Here is a 19,510-nt window from a genome sequence, read left to right on the forward strand (position 1 = left end):
AATGAAGACTTAATCAGCATCTAAGGCAAGGGGATCAGTAACCATTGAATACTAAGGATTGTGTAATTTAGGACCAATGAACATGAATGTCTTTGAAATTTTTTTATGTATAAATAGGTGAAAAATCTAGAACCATATATGGTGGAATGATTTTCACTGCGTAACCCGGACATGCGCGGATAATAATTTCTACTGCACATCCTGGTCAGAATAAAGTAATGCTGTGATTTTCTAACACTGAAAAGACGTTGTCAGAGAGTTCCTGTTTTTTCTGCAGTTTCACCAGCAATTCTGTGGTTCTATAAGGGGGCAGGCATAGGGGCAAATATTGGTGGCAAAGGCTGGAGGCTCTGCTCACACTGCAGCAAGTAGGGTGTGAAAAATTCATCTTTTATGATTGGCTTTCCGCAAATGTTACAATGAATATTATATGTGTAATGTTAGAAAGTTATGCTGTATTAATTCTTTTAAGTAGTGTGTTAAATGTAGTTTTAGGTTACAACATAATGTTAAAATAGAAACTCTGTGATATAAGATTTGTTACAAGCTCAAGCAGGAAGATGAGATAATCAAGAAACTCTTCACACAGAGATGCCAGCGAAGGAGGCCCATAAAAAGTTACAGCCTCCTTATCAGAAAAGACAAACATTCTTCCACCTTCTCTCTGTCTTTTTGGAACCAGCAAGATTAAGGAGAAGAAGTTGACAAAAAACCATAAAAGTTCTTAATTTGCAAGGAATTTATGCATCATGTATGAGATGTATGAACATGCAACAGGCTATTGCTTTTAAAGTTATTCCTTTGGTCACAAGGGATGCTTTTTGTGACTTAGTGTCCGAGAGCATCCGGATGTCCGTAATTCTTTCCTTTTTATTGTCTTGTAATTGTCCTAACTCTAAACTTTGTTACTCTAATTGTATTATTATTTTTATAACCATTTTATTATTATTATAACAATAAATATATAACCATTTATATATTATTAACTTTTTAAAAATTAAAAATCAAGTGATTGGTGTTTTTCACAGAGGGGAAACAAAACCCAAAGGTGAGGAAATCCCTCCCAAAATCTTTCTCCAGCGCAGACACAGAGTGGGATCCAGCCAGGATCAGGGAAGAGCTGCTCAGCCAGGAGGAGGGAGGGGCTGTTCGTCCTCGGGAAATGCTGTGAGCGGTTTTTTTTTAAAAACAGTTTTTTATACTGCCCCTGTGCCGGTTTCGGTTCCGAGGGTTCAGCCCGGTTCTCTCGAGGCCAGCCCCGAAAATGAAAGGCAGCCAGTCCGTCCGCCTGCGCCGGGCCGGGGCAGTGCCGGGGCGGCCCGGGGAGCTCCGGGCAGGAGCCGGGCCGGGGCACTGCAGGGACGGCCCGGGGAGCTCCGGGCAGGAGCCGGGCCGGGGCACTGCAGGGAGGAGCCGGGGAGCTCCGGGCAGGAGCCGGGCCGGGGCACTGCAGGGACGGCCCGGGGAGCTCCGGGCAGGAGCCGGGCCGGGGCACTGCAGGGAGGAGCCGGGGAGCTCCGGGCAGGAGCCGGGCCGGGGCACTGCAGGGACGGTCCGGGGAGCTCCGGGCAGGAGCCGGGCCGGGGCACTGCAGGGACGGTCCGAGGAGCTCCGGGCAGGAGCCGGGCCGGGGCACTGCCGGGGCGGCCCGGGGAGCTCCGGGCAGGAGCCGGGCCGGGGCACTGCAGGGACGGCCCGGGGAGCTCCGGGCAGGAGCCGGGCCGGGGCAGTGCCGGGGCGGCCCGGGGAGCTCCGGGCAGGAGCCGGGCCGGGGCAGTGCAGGGAGGAGCCGGGGAGCTCCGGGCAGGAGCCGGGCCGGGGCACTGCAGGGAGGAGCCGGGGAGCTCCGGGCAGGAGCCGGGCCGGGGCACTGCAGGGAGGGTCCGGGGAGCTCCGGGCAGGAGCCGGGCTTGGACGGCCCGGGGAGCTCCGGGCAGGAGCCGGGCCGGGGCACTGCTTGGACGGCCCGGCGGGGCCGAGGGGCGGAGCCGGGCCGGTGCCCCGCCCCGGGCTGCCGCGGAGGGCCGGGCCGGGCCGGGCCGGGCCGGGCCGGGCCGGGGCAGACGGGCCGCGGCGCGGGCTGCGGAGAACCAGCCGCGCCCCATGGGCCGGGCCGGGCTCCGCTGGGCCCCGGCAAGGCCGCTGGAAGCGCTGGCCGGGCTGGCCGGCTTGGCGGCCATCGGGGCGCTCGCCGTGTGAGTACCCGCGGGGCCTCCCGCCGGCTTTCGCCGCTTCTGCTTGTCACAAGAGAAAAGGAGAAGCAGTGCCCGAGTTGCGGAGGGTTTCCGGGGGAAGGCGTGGTTGGTATTTCATGTGAGGCACCCGCGGGGTGGGGGTGCTGCCTGTGCGAGCACCCGCTGTTGTAGCCTGCCCGGGGAGCAGGGCCGGGTGTCACTGCCATTGCCCGGCACTGCCAAAGCTGAGCAGGCCAGCCAAACCTTACCCCTTATCCCTTATCCCTTACCCCTTATCCCTTATCCCTTACCCCTTATCCCTTATCCCTTTTATTTGTACCCCTGAGGGTCGGCCTTACCCCAGGGTACAAAAGCCGGCGGGTGCTGACGTGAGCTTCCTCATGCACTCAGAAGGGTGGAGAGCACGGTTGTGGCCACATACCCTGCACATGATTCAGCAGTCCTGCACTTGGTTTTTGGTCTTGGAGCTGGGTAGGGTAGGCACCGTTATCCTGCCAGCAGCCCAGCAGGGTATCTCCAGGTGCTCCTGGCCCAGGGTCCGTGTGCTGTGAAGAAATACATCATCTGGTGAGACTCATGTGCCAGGCTGCGTATCCAGCCTGCTGGAGCTTAGCAGGATAAACCCATACTGAACTGGGAAAGATTTAATTCTCATTCTCCTTTTCTTTTTTTTCTTTCTCACAGTGTCTTCTACACTGAAGTAGTCATGGGACAAAAAATGTGTCCTAAGGGGGTGGAAAACTATGTGGCATCCATAGTGCTGAGCGCAGTTGGTGACACGCTCGGATATTACAACGGGAGATGGGAGTTCCAGAAGAGTGGCCCAGTCATCCACAAGGAGCTGGCAGACATGGGGGGACTGGGCAACATCAGCCTCCAGGGTTGGATAGTCAGCGATGATACCGTGATGCACTTGGCCACGGCCGAAGCCCTGGTAGCAGCCGGGAAAAACCCAAGATTACCACATCTCTACACTCTGCTTGCAAGGAACTACAAGGAGTGCATGAATGACATGGAGGGCAGAGCTCCAGGTAACCCCTCCATCCTGCTGTCTGTCTGGGTAGAGCTGTGCTGTTGCTCATGTCGCTCCTGCAGCTTGGAGCTGGGGCTGGCCCCGACTCTGCTTTTGGCTGTTTAGAGCGTTAACAGTATTTCACGGAAAGGAAAAGTGTGCCACACTCAGTACCTGTTTCAGGATGAGATAAAGAGAACAGAGTAAGGCAAGCTGAAGTGGTTTGGGCTTCTCTGAACTAGATGAAAAGGATACTGTTTTGTTCATGTTACAAAACAGGCTGTCTTTGAGGCCCAGCCTCAGCTCAGGAAGGGTGATGGCTTTTGCACTTTGGATTCCTACATTCAGTGGATAAAAAAAATTCACATTCAACTACTGTAATGCACACCCTGAGATGCTGTGTTAAAGCAGCACATTTAAACAGATAATTAATACAGAACTTCTCATCATAAAGGCAACAAATTACATTAAAATATATTTAAAGGCACAAAGATCCTTGGAATAATTACACTTATTAAACCCAAAGTCTACTTGTGGCTAGCTCTGCATGCTTGATTTCAGCACCAGGACAGTCAAGTCAATCTTCTTTTCTGAACCTTGTACTTCCAACAGCTCTCTTTTCTGTGCATAGACACAGTGGTGCTGAGTTCGTGTCACAAGCAGTGGGCCTGGCAGTATTCAGGAAGGGCATTGTGACAGGCTACAGTAGCCAAGACATGTATGATATCTCTGTGGTTCCTAGTTCACCCAGCCCTTCTGACCCAGCTCTTCCCCAAGGACCCTAATGGCCCAGGCTCTTCTGGATACTTGGATTACATTTAAATTGGAGCTGCTTAGGCTGGGCCTCTAATTTGAGCAGTACAGGAGGCATGAAGTATCCAGGAAACACTCAAATTCAGCAGTCCTGTGCAAAGTTTATACATTGAAATTGTATGCATACTTAGATGTGCTTATTTGGAGTGGCCAGAGTATGTAAAGAGTGTTCTGTCTTGACATTAAACATGGGAAAGGCCAAATCTTGCCACTGAGAATATTGTTTCGGAGCTGTGCACTTCCAAAATAAACCAGGTTGGAAACCTGAGCAGGAATTTATTCTGCTTACCTTTCCACAGTGGGCTCCTATCCTTGTGTAAAGAACTGAATTATCAGTCTTCTTTTAACACCCATATTCCCAGTTGTTGGGAGTGGCCTAATTAATAAAGCATTTAGGAAGGGGTAATGATGCTTGTCAGGACAGCTGAAGTTGGCAGATCAAACTTCCAAAGATTCATGGCAGTTTTGGTGAAGCAGCATAGTTTAGTACCCCCAGCCAAGATGGACTAACCACAGCTGCCAGTGAGACAACACCTGGAAGGATTTTTGCTCTCTAACCTTGGCGACCAAAACCTAAGATGAAAAAGAGAAGAACCTAAAATTTAAATGTTAAAATTTAAATAATATCTAAGCATAAAGGGACACCTACTGCATTCCTTCTTGACTAAACTGAGCTGCAATATGCCCAAAAGAAGTTCCTCTTCCTAGAAGTGATGAATTTGAAAGCAGACTTGCTATGCACATTAAGAGGAGTGACAAGGAAAGGTCAGATTATCTAGATTATCTAAAAAAAGAAATACACATTGTTTAGTGGGTCCAAAACCAAAAAATTAAAAATTTTGCAATCAGAATTGCTCCTGCTGCAGGTACAGGAAAGGCATTCAGCTCTGAGAGTTTAAATCCTGACCTTTAGCAGTTTAATTCCCACTGAAGGGAATACCTAATCCATACCCTGAAAAGCTGTCTGGATTCTCCATGCCATATTGTTAAGTCCTAATGATAAAAGCTGCATGCCAATAACCTCTTTTGGCAGTTCAGAATAAATGGATTTTAACTGAGAACATAACCCAAGGTGGTGCTCTTCTGGCCTAAGCACTCACCAGGGAATTGCAGACCTGAAGGCTGAGAGTGGAAAGTTGCTGTTGGAACTTTTGCCCAACACCAAAGAGATTTCCTTAGAACAGTGGGGGAAAGTCACATTGATGGCTCACATGAGGCAGTCCAGACCTGCAAACCCAAAGCTGCAGTAACAAAGAGATTCCCACAACGTTCTGAGTCACAGGACAGCCACAGCAGGGTCCCTCGGGGATGCAGCCCCAGGAGAGAACTCTGGGGTAGTAATTCAATGACAAGGTAATCCCTACATCCACTACTGGTGTTTGTGTTGTGCCACAGCCCCAAATTCATTGTTCCTTGCAGCTTACAAAGCCAATGAATTAAGCAACACAAGGATAGACAGACTTATTTTTTTCACTGTACAACTAAAGCATTTCTTCAGGAAACCTGCTTCAAAATTGCCTTTTGGTCCTAGTCCTCTCCCTTTGGAAATACTTACCACTATGTGGTTTGTATAACTCACATTTTTTTATGTGTACTGATCAACCCCAAACAACTGTTACCCTAGGTCTAGATAAGTGGAATGAAGGCCTATCCCAAAAATTGAGTCCAGCTATTCTTGAAACTTTTCCAGGTTGCCTTAATTCACACACTACTTTTTCCTTGTATTTCTTCCTTCCTCAGACCAGTACCATACTTAGGTTACTTTTAATTTCCTGTTGTTAGTACAAAGGATTCCTAACTTGGATGTAAAGAACTTCCAAAACAATTTGCTAATTCAAAAACTCCCTACAGCAGTTTTTTTAAAACCTATTAAAAAAAAAAAAAAAAAAGACCTGATGTGATTCCATCTTAGTCTTCCTAAATCAGCTTTCCAATGTTTTAATATTTTAACTGTTCAAAAGTGTGAGGGATACTACTTGTAATACATCATAGATTGTAAGTCTTAGCTGTCATACACTGGTTTGTTTTACACAATTTTTTCCACTTGAGAGTTATCAGTAGTCATTTCCTAAAACAATATGCACAGGCTTAAAGCTGCAAGCAAATTGTATTGCAAAATAACCAATCTTTCTTTCCATTTAAAGCCTTGTCATCTTCCCTTTTATTTTAGTACAATTAGTGCAAGAATAATCTCACTTTTTATCAAGGACTGAGGTGTGTGGTCTCAGCCTGCCCAGACTGGTCCTGAAGAAATATTTTTTTTTTTCTCGAAGTTTCAGCAAGAGTAATCTTAGCTTTTGTTATGCAGATTTTGATTTTAAGCAACCTTAGTCCCTGTGCTCCCTCCCTTCCCCCTTGCTTTCCTGGAAATTCTCTTTTACCAGAATAGTTGGCACAGCTTTTTAAAAGCGTGGCTTTGTTTGACAGGTTCATTTTAATGTCCTGTCACAGGTCACTGGGTACAATGCTTGGTATGGTGAGATTTTTAGAAAAATGCCTCAATTTCTGTTAGTCATCATGAAGTTGGAAATTATGCTGATATCCCTCTTAACAATTTTGATACACAGCAGCCAGCACTGAATTAGTAAACTACATGAAATTTAGAGGCCTGAACATGTTCCCACACTGAGACATCCTAAAAGCAAACTCACAGACACTTCAGTTAGAGGCTGGTTGTGACCAGTCCCAGTAGAGCTAAAGACACTTGGCCCAGCATGTGACATTATTCTTGACAGTGGCCAGCTGTTAGTTATTTTTAGCGTATGTCCAGAAGCCAGTCTTAAAGCTGTGCATGGTTTTGGAGATATTTCAGTTACAAGGGTGCTGTACATATAGGTAAACCAGGCTGCCATAAACCGAACCCTACTGCCAAACATGTACATGGAATTGCAGAAGCCAAGAGCTCTGAAGGGGACTTAGTGCAGTATCTGGCTGTGACGAGCAGGGTCACAGATCATGGTGACTGAGTTACACCAAAGTGAGGCGAATTTGCTTGACCAGGCTTCTTCCTTGCTACTCTGTTCTATTTAGTTTGATTTCCAAAGTAACAGAGCACCTGCAAGTTCATCAGCTACCTGCCCCAGTGAGGGAACAAAGTGTACAAGCAACAGTCTAGTTTTGGGGCTGTGGTAACAGCCAGCTGCTGCTGTTACCCTGTGTGTCGGAGAGAGGACTCAGCACACTGGGGTTAGTCTGTCGAGTCCACCTTTTGCCATTGTCCAGCACATTAAAACTTAAATGAAGCTGCTTGAAACCTGCCTTGATTTACCTTCCTGCTGGAAAAGAAGTATTTACAATTGGGCCAGAAGAGAAGACTAGGAGGAAAAAAAGCAAGGTAGAAGAGAATAAAAGATAATTCAGTGTTCCAAACCTGTTTCTTCTTTACACACACAAGCATTTGGGCTTAGCTCTCCAAACATTTCACTGTGTTGGCAAGGGGAGCTGGCTGGACTCTGAAATTACGATGTGCTTTCTTTGTCCTATGAATGTGTTGTACTAATAAGTGTTCATCTGAAGAAGCAGCACTGGAAGAAGCAGAGTAATTTATTTTAAAAGTAAATAGCAGAAATATGAAAGAGATGGAGGTGGGCTTGCCTCATTTCTCACACTCTTTCTGTAGTTACCCTTTAGTGGCAGTGTTTGGCAATGAACTAGTGAGCCAGACAAACCTTTGGTTCTCCTCTTTCATAAGCTGAAGCTGCTGTTCAGCTTATGAAAGAAGAGTACACTAAAGTCAGTTATGCAGACTGTGTTGAGGTGAGAGAGCTGGTACACTCAAGGCTTTCTGACAAACTTAAACTGCAGCAAGGGAGAGCTGGAGAACATTTCCTGTCAGTATATTTTCTATTAGTAAGGCAAATGAGGAGCTTGTGGGGTCTCTGCCTTTAGAAGTCCTGTGAAAAAGCAGTAATCTAGACTGGCCTTGTGTCAGAGATTCTACAATTCTGTTTACAGAGAGAGAGAGAGACAGAGAGATCTAGGTATTTGTGTCTATTAGTATTTTTTTTTTTTGGCTAACACAAAAGGTAAATATAAATCACGTCAGTAAATGATCAGTGAAGTGTTTCCTACCTCTAGACCTTGTAATTGTTTTCACAAACAAAAATTGTGAGGTCTGCTGGGGAGGATGCAGGTTGCTCCAGCAGTTTTAGGCAGGATATGTGAGCAGACAACTGATGTTTTTAAAAGGAAGCTCAAATCCCTTATAGAGAGCAATGCTTTCTTCCCTACTGCGCTGCCTGTGTTCTCCGTGTTCCCCAAGCTACCTCCTGCTGACGTTTCTGTTTCTTCCTTCTCTTGGGCTCTGCGGTGCCTGTCTCCAGGTGCCATGTCTCTGGAAAGCACCACGAAGCTGGATCCAGGGCAGCCGAACGGCTGGCAGATCCCGTTCAGCCCGCGGGCAGGAGGCTGCGGGGCCGCCATGCGCGCCATGTGCATCGGGCTGCGCTTCTACCAGCCTGCCCAGCTGGACACCCTGGTCAAAGTCAGCATCGAGAGCGGCCGCATGACCCACCACCACCCCACCGGCTACCTGGGGGCCCTGGCCTCGGCCCTCTTCACGGCTTACGCAGTGAACAGCGTGCCCCCCGTGGCCTGGGGAAAGGGGCTGATGGAGGTGCTGCCGCAGGCAAAAGCCTACGTGCAGGAGTCTGGCTTCTTCGTGAAGGAGAACATGGAGCAATGGTGAGCTGCACTCCCTGCGCCGCCATTTCGTAAAGCCCCTGTACGACAAAGCGAGCTCTGCGCGTACTTAAGTTTCAGTAATCGTATTATGGCAAACTCCTAGGGCAGCACACATCTGCCACAGGATCAAATCAATTCAGAATACCTTAACTTGAGGAAAAAAGAAAAAGCAGGTTGCATTTGGGTCATATACTTGTGACCATTTTTTGGATTCAGTACGAAGTAGGTAGACTTGTCATCTCAAGCAACCATGATCTTGTGAAAGATGGCAAGCAGGGCTGGGGAACAGCATCGAGCTTAGGGCTGAGCTCAGTTTGAAAGTTATAACCAAATCTGACTGCATATTCACTGCACCTCCGTTTGCAGGGGCACACAGAGAGGTAGAGCTGCTCTGAATTTGGGAGGATGACTCAGTTCTCACTCTGAGCCTTTGAATCCTGCAGGTGCTGGGCTGCCTTCTCCCATGTGACTGAGGGAGGGGAAATCTAACTCACTGAAACTTGTCCTTATGCCTCTTACCGTAAATCACATCCCTAGTTTTGACAAATGGGGGCCACCTACCATTTCGCCGAGCCCTCGCTCCGGGCTCTTGACGTGGCGCGTTTTCCGCTGGCGCCTGCGTGGCGCTCAGCTGTGTGCTGCTGCCTTGGGACAACTTACAGCCGCTCCATCCCGTCCTGTTTGGCAGGTATTACTTCGAAGAGCAGTGGAAAAAATACCTGGCGGAGAGAGGCATCTCAGACGGGGTCTCGTCGCCCAAATTCCCAGCCAAGTATGGCGTGGAAGAGAGAGACTCGTTCTACGCCTCCCTCAGCTACAGCGGCTGGGGAGGCAGCAGCGGGCACGACGCGCCCATGATCGCCTACGACGCCCTGCTGGGCGCGGGGGACTCCTGGACGGAGCTGGCTCACCGCGCCTTCTTCCACGGGGGTGACAGTGACTCCACGGCTGCCATCGCCGCCAGCTGGTGGGGCGTCATTCATGCCTTTAAGGGGGTTCCGCCCTCCCTCTACGCCCACCTGGAGTACAAGGACCGCCTGGAGAAGGTAGCTAAGGGCTTGTACAGCATCATCTAGGCAGGACATGGCAGGGCACCCCACAGGCACACTTACCCAGGGCCGTCCAGTGCTCTCTTGCTTGGTTTGCAAACCTGCCAGTTAAATATCAAGAATGTAAGCCCAGAGCCAGACCTGCCTTTTCTCTGTGTGCTGGCTTCAGTGGGGAGGCCACACTGGTGCTAGTTTGGGGCTGGTGTTTTGATGGGAACACACAGTGGTCCCCCGAGACATCCCTCCTGTGCTGCAGGGTGGCTGCATATCACCTGGTCCTCAAGAGGAGCAGGAGCACCCACAGCAGCCCTGCTGGTCCTGCTGCAGCAGCAGGACAGGCAGCAAACCCTACTCAGGCTGCCCCAAACCAGCATCCTCCCCCTGCAAGGGGAGCAGGGAGCACAAGCAGCCCATTGTGTCTGGGGACACATAAAATTATTTTAGCAGAGGATGTTTTTTGTTTCAAATGAATGTGGAAAAAACCCCAAACTCGACCTTAAAGGTGTATGAGCAGTGCATTTTACCCAATTCCACACCACTTCTACAATACAGGTAGGAATGCATCATGCTAACTTCCCTATTTCAGTGAATGTGGGAGAATTCAAGACTCCTGACCAAATCCTTACTTAAGGGAAAAGTGGGTAAAGGAGAATTAACAGGTTGCATTGTACATCAGCTTCTGTAGTGAACTATATTCTGCTTTCATCAAGGTTATTAAAGGTAATTTGCTTAACATTTGCTATGCATAATTCTATTAAAATAAGATTTTTCTTCAAATCCAGACTATGACACAGCAAAGTACTTAAACTGTTTTCAGAACAATTTCAAAACCAGTTTATCCCATTCAATAAAAAGACTTGACAGACCTCTGTTAAATGTTGTGTTCTATTATGGCATGGGTTGAGGGTTGGATGGGTTATGAAATCAGAGGTGCCAGGTGTCTGCAAGCTGTAAGAGAGAAGAGATGTGCTACCAGTGGTAGGGAGAGAAGTTATTGCATCAAGGAGTAGGGGCAGAGGGAGAGGGTTCCCAAGAGGAGGGCCTCAGCACACCTTTATGCTGTGAGTGCACATAAAGGCATAATAAAAGCCCAGCTCTGACAAAAACCAGCAGCAATAGGATTCACAATTTCAACACAGTTTACTACAGCTCTCGGGTGTGTTGTATAAAACATGTTTTAGTGCAACATAGTACAAAGTTTTTGTTGGGTTTTTTTTTCACTTTTTTCTTTTTTTAAAAATCCCAAACATTTTTCCACATCATGCATGGACAGGGTCCCTCTCTTTGTTCTTGGGTTTGTTACAGAAAGTTACTGCAGATAGAGTGGTTTGAAAAGCTTTGTGTTAAAACTCATTACAGGAAGAGGCTGCCTTATAAAAACTGAGAGAAGTTTGAGACTGGGCAACACACTGCCAGAGCAGTGGAGAAATGTCACCAGCAAGGTACATTCAGGGACCACTGTGGGAGCCACTTCCCAGGAAAGTCTGGCCTCTGTGGTAGGCCTCCGGGAGAGCCCTGCTCTGGGGCAGACAGGCTGGCAAGGAGGAGCGTGGCTCAGGTGCAGAGCAGAGCTCTCCCAGGAAAGAACAGCTCCCGCTGACTTCATTCTCTTCTTCCTTAAAGCTGAAGTGAGTCGTGGTTCCGGCCTAGGAACAGTATGTATAGGAGCAGTACATACAGGAGATAGTACAGTTAGGAAACAATAACCACTGGCTTGCAGCTGCAGCTGTTTGCACCTTGATTCTTCATTTCCATTCACTTCTCATCCCACTCCTCTCTTTGCTGACGTCTTAGCCAGAAAGGGAAGACAAGTGTGCGGGTGTGCAATACATACAGATATAGGAATGTGATTTTATGCATATGCTGGGGCCAGTAAGCAGTTACTTCTTGAGGAGGCAGACTTCACAGAGGGACGAGTGAAACTGGGGCTTCCCAGCAGAAGAAGAAACCAGTGCTGTTCTGGTGGAGGTGCAGAGGTGGCCAACTTCAAATGCCTTTGCATGGGACGATCTGCAGCCACATGGGTCCTCTCCCAGACAGGAGCGAGGCTTCATGGTGCAGATCTCCTACCTGAAGCTTCACCACCTCTGAAATGTCAAGGCATCAGGGTCTAACTGACTTAGTGCTACAGAGCATCTGCTGAGGTCCCCTCTGCTCCCAAAGAGCAGTCCGACCCTCTGGAGAGGACAACAGTGGTGGGTGTGGCACCTCTCACACGTGAGGCAGGGGGTCTTGTGGCTGCACCCGTCTGCCCCCAGTTGGCTTCAGCCATGCTGCAAAAAAACCCAAATGGCTGGATTTGCCAGGAAGACATCAAGGAAGACAACAAAAGGCCATTTTTGGCAAACATTTTCTTCCGCCAGACGTAACACAAGGGAGGAGGCGGTTTCCTCCACAGGACAGGGTAGGGGTTCTTGGCATTAGGGGGTGCAGGAGGTCAGGTGCCCCACGTGGCAAGAGCCCTGGTTTGGTTCACAAGAGCCATATCTTTCACAGAAAGAACAGCATTTCCTGCCACAGTGACTCTTAGAAGAGCAGGTGACGTTGTCAGGAGGGGGAGCTTATGGAGAAATGGATTCTCTTCCTAAAGTCTCAGAAACAAACAGCAGATGCACATACACACAGAGGGAAGATTTCTCTTGGCCAAGGGGATAGGGAAGTCCCCAGGGTGCTGATGGCCTGTTGCTCTGTCCAGGCTCACACTGGGGAGTAGTGCAGCCACAGGAAAACTCCTGACACATGGTGCTTAATTGCACATCCCCGCTACGTGGCGTGTTTGCTACTGGGCTCCTTGGCTGAACCACCCAGGGACTATGAACCTGACCCGTGGAGCTTCTCCTTTCCTCCTTCTTAGAGTCTTTACTTTGGTCATGTTGAAGCCTTCAGAGACTGGATTAAGCCTCCCATTCCCAAATGACTGGGGCACAGAGGAGATCTGCCTTATCAGAGGTGGCAGCATGGACACCACGGAGGAGCATGACTCTGGTGAGACCGTACAAGGACCCTCTTTGCTACAACACAGGGCTTTCAGGTGTTCTTCCTTTCCCCCTTCCAGTTCCATGAGACAGACTAAATTGCTTTTGTCCTGACCGCAAGCACGCTCAATATTCAGTCTCTCCAAGACCTGGGAACACTCCCAAAAGGTGAACTGCTCCCTCCTGAGAAAATTAGTAAAATGGAGGCAAGAAGATGCTGAGGCTACAGCCAGTCTTTGAAATGGACCTCTTAACAGACAGCCCAGCTAACCCCTCTGGGGACAGACCTGGCTTTGTCTGTTTTGGAAGAGGGAGGAGCTAGCTCAGTGCACCTTGGGAAAAGATCTTCTCCACTGTGGCACTGAGTCTGAGAAGGAAAAACAGTCTGTTTTGGAAAACATATATGTTTACTTCCAAAGACATCATCGTAGGACCAAATACCTCCTAGGAACTCCACACTGTGTGGAGGATAGGGAAAGTCTACAGTTCTTTGTGTGACCAAAAAATAAATGATAACAAAAGCAACAGCCCAAAAGACAGCAACTGATGTGAGTCCAATTAGTCCAAGAGGAACATCTGCTATGTACAGCAAGTACCTCTGTCCATTGGAGTGAGGGGATATGTTCCCACAGGTGCTGGAAGAAGCCTTGGACCCTCCTGCTCCTGCTGGCTGGGCAGAGCTCAGCCACTCTGTTGGAGCACAGACACTGAAACAAATGAAACAAGAACAACAAACCCCACTGTGGTCCTCAGGGTTCCTGGTGTATCTCTAGTTCTCTCCCTCTGTGTGTCCCTACAGGTGTTTCTGCCTCTTTAGTCCATGGTTCCCGGGTGGATGCTGAGGACTGGTGGCTCTAGGCAAGTGGGAGAGTAGTTGAGGTGAGGCTCTTTGATCCACAGCAGAGGAACCCCATTCTTGCCCTCCGAGTTCTTGCTGGAGTTTCGGCTCTTGAACCGCACCAGGAGGATGGTGATGATCAAGATGCCAAAGATGGGGAAGGGGTAGAAGAACACAAAGTAGAAGAGGGCATCATTGGAACAGATGACAGACTGCAGCGTGGAGCCTGGAAAGAGACACAAGGGTGGTCACATTTCATGGTTTCTCTTTAATCAGGGCATGCAAAGTTCCTCAGAAAACCAGATGTTCATTATTCTATGTCAAAGCAGGAGATCGAGCAATGGGAAAAATAACAGTATTAGAACAAAAGAAAGTTGTAACAGGGCATGTTTCAGCTTTATCCCCTCAAGAGTTTCATGAGTGACAGAGTCCTCCCTAGAGGAGATTTTATAGTATCTTATAAACCCTTGAGCTGATTGGAAATGTACCAGCACCACAGACTTGCCCCAGTCCCACTCCTTGGCCTTTTCATCTTGGTTCAACCAAAGATGCAGAAGATGCCAGGGCCATGTGCCCAGACAGTCATCACCTCTTCTCACCTGCACCCTGCACGTGCACAGCGACCATCCCCGACTCCTCCTCAGCCAGCCGGTACCAGACGCCATTGGGATCTGCCAGCCACTCCTCCACTCGGCACGAGTAGTTGCCCGTGTCGGCATCGCCGGCCTGCAGCACCGTCAGCCGGAAAAGCACTGCTGAGAGCCTCTGGAAGCGCAGGCGGCCCTCCCAGCGGCCGGCCTCGGGGCTGAAGATGGCATCAGGGCCCACACTCAGCACCGCTTCCCTCTCTTCCTCCTCCTCCTCCTCTCCCTCCTCCGCGTGGTCGCCCACCTCCTTGGCCCGCAGGCTGTACCATGTCACTGCAAAGTGGGACTCCGGGCTGGAGCGGGACAGGATGCTGCAGTCCAGTGGGAAGGACTCCTTCTCCTGCACCGTGAGGTTGGCGGTGGCTGTGTCCACCTGCAGGGTGGGATCTGAGATGACAAAAATCAAGAGGTGAGTGTTGAGCTGTCATCAAAACCACCCTGTCTCAACACAAACTGTCATGTCTGGTGCCGGGCATGATCCAAGCAAAACCCAAATCTTGATGCAGCCTGCCAAGACTCACAGGGACCTCTGAGGCCAACCCTGCAGGCCCAGCATCCTCACCTCACCATGCACCATTTTGCACAGGGGCAAACAGGCACTGGCTGCAAGCACCATCCTACCCCTGCCCATCTGCACCCCAATGAAGGGACAAGAGGAGAAAGCTTCTGCAGCTCATCCAGACATTCTATGTATCAGGATACCAAGGTTTGGTGCATGTGCTGAGGAGCCATGTGCTATTCCTCCCCAGCTACTGCTGCACAGAACACCGCACTCCCGGCTTTTTATTTCTTTGAGAGTGCTCAAAGGACTTGAAAATCATTATGACATAAGAGAAGAAGACCTTTTCCAGCAGCTTGAAAAGTCATTTAGGTAAGAGGTTACTCCACAGCGATGGTCTCAACACTGATGCAGCAAGGATGCTCCAAAAGTCTTCCTCATTTTTTTTCCTCTAGTGCTTGCTGCAAGGCTAAAGAGATATTTTTACCTGAGACACAGTGGCCAGAATCCACAATGAGTTGATTAAAGGCTGACTTCAAGAGTAATTAACATTTGGTTTAGTCATCTTGCCAGGGAGCACATACTCCAGGGATCACAATCAGTCTGGATCTAAGCTTTCATTTAAAGATAAAAAAGCCCCTTCCAAAGTGGGAGCTGAGCAGGAAGGGCAAGTCGATAGCTTACCAAAGAGAGAGGCACTTTCTTCTCCAGTGAGGAGAGCTGGGCAAGCCCTCCCTTGTGCAGACACTGGGTGTCTCTCAGGAAGGGGCTGCTGTCCCTCAGCTCTCCTCAGCCACAGGGCTGCTGTGCTCAGGGGGCTTCTCATTACAGCACCTGTCCAACACGTTTTAAACGGTCCCGTGAGGAAAACCTTCATTAAGGCCAGAGCTCTTCAGGCCGTAAGCAATATGAGTATATGCAGTTCACATCTTCCTAAAGAAGACTCCTGAGCAGAAACAGGAATGAGTTAAATCATGAAATTTTGGGGACTACTAAGGTAAAAAGGCAAAAGGGAAGGAAATGGCTTGTCAAAATGAACACAAAGCCTCCCTGACCTTTAGCAGGTTAAGCAGAAAGAGGAGAACTGATGTGTGAAGGTGCTGAGAGGTTCTTTCCCGCCTTGCTGATGATTATAGCCCTGACAGATGAGGCTGGAGATCCTCACTAATGAGACATGAGTCACAGGCACGATTAGTCATTTTGTTAAGCACTGACTGCTATGAAACAAAAACAAACAACAACAAAGCACTTTTAGAAAAAAAAATAATTTTCAATTAGTGAACTCCTAACTCCCTCGCTTCTTCTCACTCCACAGTCTTCTGCAATTCAAGAGGAGCCTCAGAGATTTTTCCTGGTGTTCATTATCCACTCCATCAGGGCTGGCAATTATCACACTGGATGGAGAGCTGTACCCAGCATGGCACAGCAATTGTCCAGGGAGGTGTTTCTGCTCAAGCCACTCTGGCCAGCAAAACTTCCCAAGCAAAGACGAGGCAGATAAGAGCTCTGCTGTCCCCTGCTCCCAAATCTGTGCCAGGAATGATCACTGAACTCTTTCCAGAACCTCACACTTTTGCCAGCTCTGCTGCACAGCTACAAGGCTGACATCTTGCTGGAATGGGCAGGCATGAAGCACTACAGAACACGCAGAGAGTGGCTGCTTTAGAAGCTGGAAAGTACTCAGTGGAGGAGGGCTATACTGTTATTTGTCCTACAGCCTTTAAGACAGACATTTAATCTTGAGTCATATGCCTCAAAAACTAGGGAATTTGTATTTTCCAAGGTAAACTGCCTTTGCACCTTATCTGTTGCTGAAACAAGCAAAACTTAGCAGAGTACTCTAGGAATCTGCTTTTGAAGGTTCAGGAGTCCATCCGTGTTGGTCAGTCTTAAGACCACCTTTTGGGAAGACAGGAGCAAACAACTCCACTGTGTCCCAAGTCAAGCAAGGCTGGCTAAACAGCAACTCCTTCTGGAGCTCAAGAGGAGGAAGAAATTGTATGATCTCTGGAAATGAGGCTCTGCAGGAAGATTACAGAGCTGTAGTTCACATATGCAGGGAGAAGAGGCAAATGTCAAAGCTCAATTAGAGTTGAAATTGGTCAGTGTTGTGTCAGCACTTTTTTAAGGCAAGAAGATGCTAATAGCAAGAAGATGTCTGAAGAAAATGTTGACCTGATACCTGCTGAAGATAGTTACCTATTTCATAGGGATGAAGAAAAAGCAGATGCGCTCAATGTTTTTTTGCCTCAGTCTTTCTGAGGCAAATACTGCAATACTGATAGACCTTGGGCTGCCCAATCCCATGAGTCAGAGGACCATGAGTGCAGGAACAGTAACTTTTCCATCTGCAGACTCTGAAATTGTGAGGGATCATCTGTGTCAACTGAGTGTCCACAAGTCCATGAGGCCTGACGGGATTCATCAGGTGTTATGGCAGGACTCCTCCTGAACATTATCCAAGTACCCTGTGAGTCTAGGGAAGTGCTCTTTGCCTGAAACCTGGCCAGCACATATTCCAGTTTACAAGAAGGACATGAGAGGAAACTAGAGACCTGTTAGTCTGACCTCAGTTCCTGGAAAAACTATGGAGAAGATAATTCTGTGTACTACTGAAAGGCATTCAAAGAACAATACAGTCATCAGTCAGCCAACATGGCTTCAAAAAGGGGAAGTCTGGTTAAATAATTCAATATCCTTGTGCCACCTGCTCTGCCAGTGGATGAAGAGAAGGCAGTGGATGCAGTTTTCCAATTTCAGTAACGCTTTTCATATTGTCCATCAGAGAACCCTTCCAGCTGTGGGATGAGGGAGAGTTCGTGGTGCACTGGGTGAAGAACTGGCTGAAGGGCAGAGTTCAAAGGGATACAGTGAATGGGGCTACTTCTGGCTGGTAACTATTCACCAGTGGTGTTCCTCAGGGTTCAATTTTAGGGCCAGTGCTGTTAAATATATTTATCAAAGATTTCGGTACATGAGGCGAATGCACCATTAGCAAATTTGCTGACAATACCGAACTGGGAGGTGCTGCTGATCTCTTGAGGGACAAGAGGCCTTACAAAGTGATCTAGATAGACTGGAGCTCTGGACTTTAATGAATGGAATGGAATTTAACAAGTTGAACTGTCTGGATTTTACACCTAGGTCCAAGTAACACCATGCACAAGCAGAACTGGGAGAGGAGTAGCTAGAGAGCAGCCCTGCAGAAAGGGATCTGGGGGTGCTGGTTGACAGCAAGCTCAGTAGGACTCAGCAGTGTGCCTCCACGGCCCTCTTCTCATGAAAGAACCTCGCTTCTGAGGCACACACCTGGGAAGCACAGGTAGCTTCTTCCATCCTATTCTCAATCAAAATGTGAGTAACATCAGGAGTCTACCCTATTTAATCTGCCAAAAGGGCTGAAAAAAAATTGTACATATAGTGACAAAATGCCAAGCCTACCTAGTTGTATTTGCAGAATCTGCTCTACACTCTTTCCAGAAAAGCAAGAGTGCAATCAAGAAGACATGGAAAAAGGAACCAGCATGGTCTGTCCTGCGGTCCTGCCCCGTGCCTGGACTCACTGTCACTGACAGACAGATGGCGATTCGTGTTTGCCCAAGAGAGCACAAGGCTGCTCAAGTCAGATGGCAGCAGATCCCCTCACCTGGCTGCTTGACTGTGAGGGTGGTGAGCCCGGAGAGGTCCTCTGCCCGCTTGTACCAGCGGTCGCTGGGGTCGAGCAGCCACTCCTCCACGCGGCAGCCGTAGGTCCCGCTGTCCCGCACGGTGGAGTTCTGGATGGAGAGCAGGAAGAGCCCCGGGGCTGGGCTCTCCAGGTGCAGCCGGCTCCGCAGGTCGCCCAGCGCCGCCGGCTCCCCGTAGTGCAGCGTGCTCTGCCGGCTCAGCCAGGCCACCAGCTCCTTCTCGGCGTGGCCCGGCCGCCACACGGACCACTCCACCACCAGCTGGGATGAGGGGCTGGTCCGGTTCTTCACCAGGCACTCCAGGGTCACCCACTCGTTCTCCAGCACCGTGATGTTTCTGTGGGTCTGGTTGACCTGCAGGCGGTTATCTGTAGGAAAAGCCCGTTAGAAATGCAACGTGACCAAAGGCTGCAAGGGTCCTTTGTCTCCCCATGAGCCTTTCCTGCAATTCCTGCATGGGGTGTGATTAAGGAAGTAGAACAAAAAAATGGCAGAGAAAGGAAAGGACAAAAAAACTAGAGGACGACAAGAAAATAAAGCTTGTGTTTTTTAGGGTCTTCTCAAAATCTCAGGCTAGTCACCAACAATAACCCATTCAGTGGAGGGAATTGGAAATCCACAATCTCCCAGCAGGACCTGGGAGGTCCTAAGTGCACAGAGACCTAATGAAGGGAGATCACACCTCACTCTTTTCTTATTCTCTTCCTAAGATGAGGCAGTAGCCTCATCACACCCCAACCAATAAGCCCCCCCAGTTGTGGAAAAAGGAAAAAAACCCAGCAAGGTAGAGAACAGACAGCTGATTACAGGGAACCCCCACTGCAAAACAAGAAGTGGCATGAGGGAAAAGTCACATGCAGTGTTTTGCTGCCTTGGGAATGTCCCTGGTTTTTGCTCCACAACTTCATTGATACACGGGGAGGGTGACTGGAATAATCTCTTTTATGCGAAATGACGTGTGGAACTCTCCTAAATCCCTCACAATTCTTTCCAGGGCCAGCCTGGACTTTCCTGGTACCACTGCTGCAGCAAGCAACAAGCACCGTACTTCCCAGAGAGAGCCGGGCAATGCAAAGGAGGGGACAGTCACAGCTTCCCCGTCCTTGACCACCC

General features: G+C 49.1%; 2 protein-coding genes across 6 annotated transcripts in view; one reads left to right on the forward strand and one right to left on the reverse strand.

The window, feature by feature from the left end:
• Positions 1–1,066: 1,066 nt before the first annotated feature.
• ADPRH (ADP-ribosylarginine hydrolase) lies at positions 1,067–10,617 on the forward strand. Of its 3 annotated transcripts, none has more exons than XM_021541606.4 (4): positions 1,067–1,167; positions 2,880–3,226; positions 8,343–8,703; positions 9,392–10,617. In XM_021541606.4, exons 1-4 carry the CDS (start codon positions 1,163–1,165, stop codon positions 9,777–9,779), a joined length of 1,101 nt encoding a protein of 366 aa, XP_021397281.2. In that variant the 5' UTR covers positions 1,067–1,162; the 3' UTR covers positions 9,780–10,617. The 3 variants fall into 3 exon arrangements, with proteins under 3 accessions (XP_021397281.2, XP_021397303.2, XP_021397300.2); XM_021541628.4 differs by lacking the exon at positions 1,067–1,167 and adding an exon at positions 2,062–2,300; XM_021541625.4 differs by lacking the exon at positions 1,067–1,167 and adding an exon at positions 2,062–2,195.
• Positions 10,618–10,873: 256 nt separating this feature from the next.
• IGSF3 (immunoglobulin superfamily member 3) overlaps positions 10,874–19,510 on the reverse strand; it is a 92,373-nt gene continuing 83,736 nt past the window's right edge. For 2 of the 3 annotated variants that reach the window (XM_085560780.1, XM_021541594.4), the window contains 3 exons: positions 18,358–18,765; positions 14,165–14,599; positions 10,874–13,791 (listed from right to left, as the gene is read on the reverse strand). In XM_085560780.1, coding sequence (XP_085416906.1) covers positions 13,541–13,791; positions 14,165–14,599; positions 18,358–18,765 — 1,094 coding nt within the window. In that variant the 3' untranslated portion in view covers positions 10,874–13,540. The remainder of the gene's footprint in view (positions 13,792–14,164; positions 14,600–18,357; positions 18,766–19,510) is intronic. The other variant, XR_014950091.1, reaches the window with a different exon arrangement.

The sequence above is a fragment of the Lonchura striata genome, chromosome 1 (assembly GCF_050655825.1).
Source record: "Lonchura striata isolate lonStrDom1 chromosome 1, ASM5065582v1, whole genome shotgun sequence".
Classification (NCBI taxonomy): domain Eukaryota; kingdom Metazoa; phylum Chordata; class Aves; order Passeriformes; family Estrildidae; genus Lonchura; species Lonchura striata.